General features: G+C 63.5%; 2 protein-coding genes across 2 annotated transcripts; one reads left to right on the top strand and one right to left on the bottom strand.

Moving 5' to 3' along the window:
• Nucleotides 1-111: 111 nt before the first annotated feature.
• Nucleotides 112-1,962, top strand: THPO (thrombopoietin). Its single transcript, XM_009288135.1, has 5 exons — nucleotides 112-124; nucleotides 1,006-1,133; nucleotides 1,214-1,300; nucleotides 1,515-1,679; nucleotides 1,780-1,962. The coding sequence occupies exons 1-5, from the start codon at nucleotides 112-114 to the stop codon at nucleotides 1,960-1,962; spliced, it is 576 nt and encodes a 191-aa protein (XP_009286410.1).
• A 699-nt stretch (nucleotides 1,963-2,661) lies between these two features.
• POLR2H (RNA polymerase II subunit H) lies at nucleotides 2,662-4,496 on the bottom strand. The gene is made up of 4 exons (XM_009288072.2): nucleotides 4,410-4,496; nucleotides 3,562-3,655; nucleotides 3,337-3,420; nucleotides 2,662-3,209 (listed from the first exon to the last, which is right to left on the bottom strand). The coding sequence occupies exons 1-4, from the start codon at nucleotides 4,456-4,458 to the stop codon at nucleotides 3,092-3,094; spliced, it is 345 nt and encodes a 114-aa protein (XP_009286347.1). The 5' UTR covers nucleotides 4,459-4,496; the 3' UTR covers nucleotides 2,662-3,091.
• Between the last annotated feature and the right edge of the window lie 316 nt (nucleotides 4,497-4,812).

The following is a 4,812-nucleotide window of genomic DNA, read 5'->3' as shown; positions in this document are numbered from 1 at the left end:
GCTCGCGGGGAGCCCCGCGCCACCGCCGCCCTCCATGGAAGGGGGACGGGAGTCGGGGAGCAGCCGCTGGCCGCAGGGTGGAAGATGCAGGGCCGAAGCCCCCAGCTGAGCATGGAGCTGAACAGTGAGTGTGTGGCTAAAAGGGGGGACGGGAGTGAGCAGGAAGGGGCATTGCATTGGCAGTGGACACCACAGCCGCACAGCCAGAGCGTCCCCCGCATGGGCACCCCGAGAGATGAGCCCCACATGTGGGCAGAAAACCCCAAGGGTGGCTCTGGTTTTGTTGGACCTGGCCGCTACTGGCACGTGAGGGCAGCCAAGCATCTTTCCATGCCTGGCCTCAGGAAACAGGCTGCGCCAAGGGGTTTTGGGGACAGGTGTAGTGCCAAGGCAGGCAGCGAGGCAGGTGGATGCACAGAGGGCCTTTGGAGAGGAGATGCCTGTCGCCAGGATGAGCAGTCGTTGGGCACAGCAGCCGCCCAGCCAAGAGATGTCCGGGGCAGCAGTGTGCCAGAGGCGCTGGGGAAGGCAGTGCTGGCCGGCAAGCCTTCGGCCAGAGCAGCGGTGAGGAGCAGATGTACGCTGCAGGATGCTGCAGGCAGGGATTCCCTGAAGCGCACGTGATGCCTGGAGCTGCTCCTGGCACAGATCAGGAGGGCTGGCCCCGGTCTGCGCAGGGAGCACGGCTTTGCTCCCCACCTGCAGCCCAGCCTAGAGCGGAGCTGAAAAAGCTGGCACAGAGGCGGCTGTGCAGCCCCTTGGCACACACCACCTGCCTTTCCGCACAGCAGGGAAACCTCAGCTCTCCTCAGCGAGCTCTGGGCCCCTGCACCGACTGACCACAGGGCAGCACCAGGCTCTCCTCAGCCCCCCTAGACCTCCCCCTGCACCCTCACCACGGGCACCATCAGGCTGGGGCAAGGGATTGCTGCTGCAGGCGTGGCCCTGGGCTGGAGCTGCCCAGGGAGGGCAGCACAGTGCCCAAGGGAACCCCGTCTCCCCCAGGACTGCTCCTCCTCACATCCTTCCTCCTGCACGTGGAAGAGGGCCGTGCCAGCCCAACACGGCTGGTGTGCGACAACAGACTCATCCAGAAGTACATCGGGGAGGCCAAGGACATGGAGAAGAGAGCGGTGAGGATACAGTCCCCCCCAAAACCCAGGGACAGGCACAGCTCCTGGTGCCTCACCTCAGCATCTCCTCTCCCCCTTAGGGCCAGTGCCAGGCACTGCCCGCACTCAGCTGCCCCACGGTGCTGCCCTTGGTGGACTTCAGCCTCCAGCAGTGGAAATCCAAATCGGTGAGAGGGGCTGGGAGGATGGTGCTGGCACCAGGGCGCCCACAGGGCTGGAGAAGGAGCCCCCAGGTTGGCACAGGCACCAGAGGTGCTGAACAAGATGCCTGTGGGCATGCCTGGCGGCACGGGGGGGGAGGAGGACCCCCATCCAGACATAGTGTGGGCAGAGGAATAAATCAGGCCCGGGGGCCAGCCCGCTCACTGCCTGCTCCCCCAGAACGAGATCAAGCGGCGGGAGATCCTCTGCGACCTGGCACTGCTGGTGGGCGCCGTGGCGGGGGCCCAGGGCCAGGTGACCCAGGAGTGCGGGGCCAGGCAGCTGAGCCAGCTTTACCGACACGCCAACTCCTTCATCCTGCTCCTGCAGACCTTCAGCTGGGAGGTGAGACCTCCTCTGCACGAGCCAGGCCACCCTGGCACAGGTGCCAGCTGTGCTGGGCACGATGGCCTTGTCACTCCCTTGTCTCACTCTCGCCCCTCAGGCAGGACCCTGGGAGCCGGGCTGCTCCCCACGCTCCATGGAGCAGACTCACATCACCGGCATCTTCCTCACCTACCGGCAGCTGGTGCAGGGCAAGCTACGCTTCTTCTTCCATGACCTGGCCAAGGACTTGTGCAAGCAAGGCCAGGTGGGCGGGAGAGACCCTCAGTGCGGGGCCCGGTGAAGCTGTGCACGGGGTTCGCCCCCAATCCCAGGTCAGAGCAATCCTGCTGGACACTGAGCTGTGCCCTGGGTGCCCAGGAAGGTGCTCGCAGGGAAAGGGTTGGCTCCTGTTCCTCAAGCCTTCGACAACCGCGCGGCGCACAGAGGCAGGCAGCAGCAACACCCGTGCGCCAGCCGGCGCAGGCCCTGCTCCCACCCGGGCAGGCACCTCTACTGTGAACGCTTTACAATTAAAGAGCTATTTTTCTAAAGGGTTGTTTGTGTCCTCCTTTTCCCCTGCCGCTGTGGCCCTGACGGGGGGGACTGCACACCCCCAGGGGCAGAGCTATTTTTCTAAAGGGTTGTTTGTGTTCTCCTTTTCCCCTGCTGCTGTGGCCCTGACTCAGTAAGAGGCAGCCCCTCGGGGACGTGCTCCGGGTCTCTCCCCAGTGCCCGGCTCCCTCCTGCGGCAGCCGCCAGCTCTGCAGGACAGACAGGCTCCATCGGGCACCAGGTCCCCACTCGGAGATGTGAGCTACCACTCCTCCCCCCCTGCACCCACCTGCCTCTCCCTAGCCCCAGTGTGCACCATGCCCAGAGGGGTGGCAGAGAAGAGCCCGGGGCAGGTTTGGACTGCCCATCCTTCGGGAAAGTGGTAGTTTGCCCCCACGCAGGCGTACCTGCTCCCCGCCAGCCTCGTATCTCAGCCGACAGAGCCAGATCTACAAAACACATCCCAGTTTAATCAAGAGCAAGGCCAGCCTGCCTCAGGACGGCTCCTTAGGAAGCGGTCCCCAGCCCCGAGGCAGACAGGCGACTGTCCCAGTCCCGCTGCCCCCGGCCAGAGCCGGGGCTGAGCCTGCTTTTGAAGCACAGGAAGGCAGAGGTGGGAAGAGATGCCCAGCAGGCAGGACTGTGGAGCACCCAGCACAGTCTCCACTCGGCTGTCAGGCACCTCTCTCCACACAGGAGGCGGCTGCGGATCCCAGCAGGAGTCAGAAGAGGCCAGGATGAGGAGGGGGACTGCTCCCTCCTCCCCAGCTCCAGAGGGGCCAGGCAGCACGGATGCTGGGCAGGATTTGGGGTCACAGGGCTCCTGTTTGCTTGCCAGCAGAACGTCTCTGGAGCAGCCCATGGAGGCAGGAGGTCCCCTAGAAGGCCAGCTTCTTCATCAGCAGATAAACTCGAGAGTCCACTTCAAACCCATGCAGGTTGTTTGCGTCTCCCTGCAGCCGCATAAGCAGCCCCCCGTAGGACACATAGGCAGAGCTGGGGCGGGAGGAGAGGAACAGTGAGCGTGGGGAATCCCACGGGAGACCCGGGCTGGGATCCCGGTGCCTCCCCCACACCACCCCAGGGCACCGTGTCCCCCCCACTCCTGCCGACGGGCACTCACAGGCGTGTGGCTGCCTCCGTGGAGGTCTCGTCCCCTTCGATCCTGTACACCTTGCCATACATCACATACTCGAACTGGTCCGCCCTGCGACAGGATGGCAGGAGCTCAGAGAAGAGTCAAACCTGGGTATTCCCCCAGCTGAGCATCCTTTGGGAGAAGGTACCTCTCAGCACTTCACCTTTTCCCTCATCCACCCCCACATGGGTCCCAGCTGGACCCCCGTACCTGGATGGCCTGTCGTCCGTGGGGTTATACTCGCCGTCATCCAGGGTGCCGTCTTCGTACAAGGTGCTGGCGATGACCAGGCGGAATTTGTCCCCTGGAGGAGGAGAGGGCAGAGGAGCGGTGAGAAGGCGGGGGGCGCAGCCAAGAGCAGCAGCAGCCACAGCAGATCTCGGGGTGGTGGCAAGGAGCTGCCCTGGCAGGTTTAGCACAAATCCCGTCCCTGCGTTCAGTCCTCCAACACGATTGTGGGGAACGAGGAAGAGATCACACTGGATCCTCTGTCTCCCTGTTCCTCACAGACATTGGTCACCACCACGGAGGAGACCAGAGCCACCAGGACACCACTGCTGGTGTTTTCATGGGACCCAGCAAGAAATTTGCAGGGAGAGTCCCAGAGGGCTTAGCTGGACCCTGGGCAGGTATGCGAGACCCTGCAGCACCAGTTCCAGCCCTTTGCGCTTCATTTAGGGTAAGACTCTTTTCCACCCGTTTAGTACATTTAGCCACAGAAGCTCATTTCAGAATGTCTCCCTCAAAGCTTGGCTGCCACCAGCTGAGGCAGTTTCACTAGACAGCATCTCTGGGGAACGGGCCAGAGATGAGCCCAAACAAATACAGCGAGGTGAACCAGAATCCAGCTCAGCCCCAGCACACTGAGAGCGCCCAGTACCTCCTGTGAGCTGGGGACAGCACAGTGACCCAAGGAAGTCTGAAAGAGCTCATTCCTTGTTCACAGCAAGTTCAGCCTCCCTCCTCCAAGCACCGGCACGTGCCTCTCTAACCTCGCCCACCCAAGCTGGCACCGGCTCAGGCCTGGCACACTCTGCACTAGCAGCCCGATGGCTTACCAAGGTCCACAGGGTAGATCTGGATGTTCACGTCCAGGATGAGGTCCATCTTGAAGGACTCGCTCTCACAGTGCAGGCGGGACACTGGGGAGAGCAGCAGAGTCAGGGATAAGGACAAAGAAGACCCCTAGGGGCTGGGTGGGAGCAGGGTCCCAGTGCCAGGCCATTCTTGTCCCCACCCCACCCCAGGCTGGCACCCGAGCTATCTGGGGGAGAAGGGGTGCACAGGGTTCGGGGATGGATGCCAGAGCCTGGGAGCAGACTGAGGTGCGCACGGACAGGGAGAAGAACGCGGTGGGGTGGGGAATGGAGCGCACCGAGGGCCGTGGGGGCGTGGAGGGGCACAGAAGCCGGGCTGGGGAAGCAGGGCGCACCTGGGTGCGGCAACACGCGGCGGGGTCGG

This window comes from Aptenodytes forsteri, unplaced genomic scaffold (genome assembly GCF_000699145.1).
Source record: "Aptenodytes forsteri isolate BGI_AS27 unplaced genomic scaffold, ASM69914v1 Scaffold72, whole genome shotgun sequence".
NCBI lineage: Eukaryota > Metazoa > Chordata > Aves > Sphenisciformes > Spheniscidae > Aptenodytes > Aptenodytes forsteri.
Note: the sequence above shows the minus strand (reverse complement) of the source record. Positions and strands in the feature narration are given on the sequence as shown.

Excerpts from the sequence above, each read along its gene's own strand:
- THPO (XM_009288135.1), top strand. Across the intron at positions 1,301-1,514 it reads AGCAGTGGAAATCCAAATCG|AACGAGATCAAGCGGCGGGA; the intron begins GTGAGAGGGGCT and ends CTGCTCCCCCAG. Across the intron at positions 1,680-1,779 it reads TGCAGACCTTCAGCTGGGAG|GCAGGACCCTGGGAGCCGGG; the intron begins GTGAGACCTCCT and ends CTCGCCCCTCAG.
- POLR2H (XM_009288072.2), bottom strand. The coding sequence starts at position 4,458 with ATGGACCTCATCCTGGACGTGAACATCCAGATCTACCCTGTGGACCTT. Across the intron at positions 3,421-3,561 it reads ACGGACGACAGGCCATCCAG|GGCGGACCAGTTCGAGTATG; the intron begins GTACGGGGGTCC and ends ATCCTGTCGCAG. Across the intron at positions 3,210-3,336 it reads ACGGAGGCAGCCACACGCCT|CTCTGCCTATGTGTCCTACG; the intron begins GTGAGTGCCCGT and ends CTCCCGCCCCAG.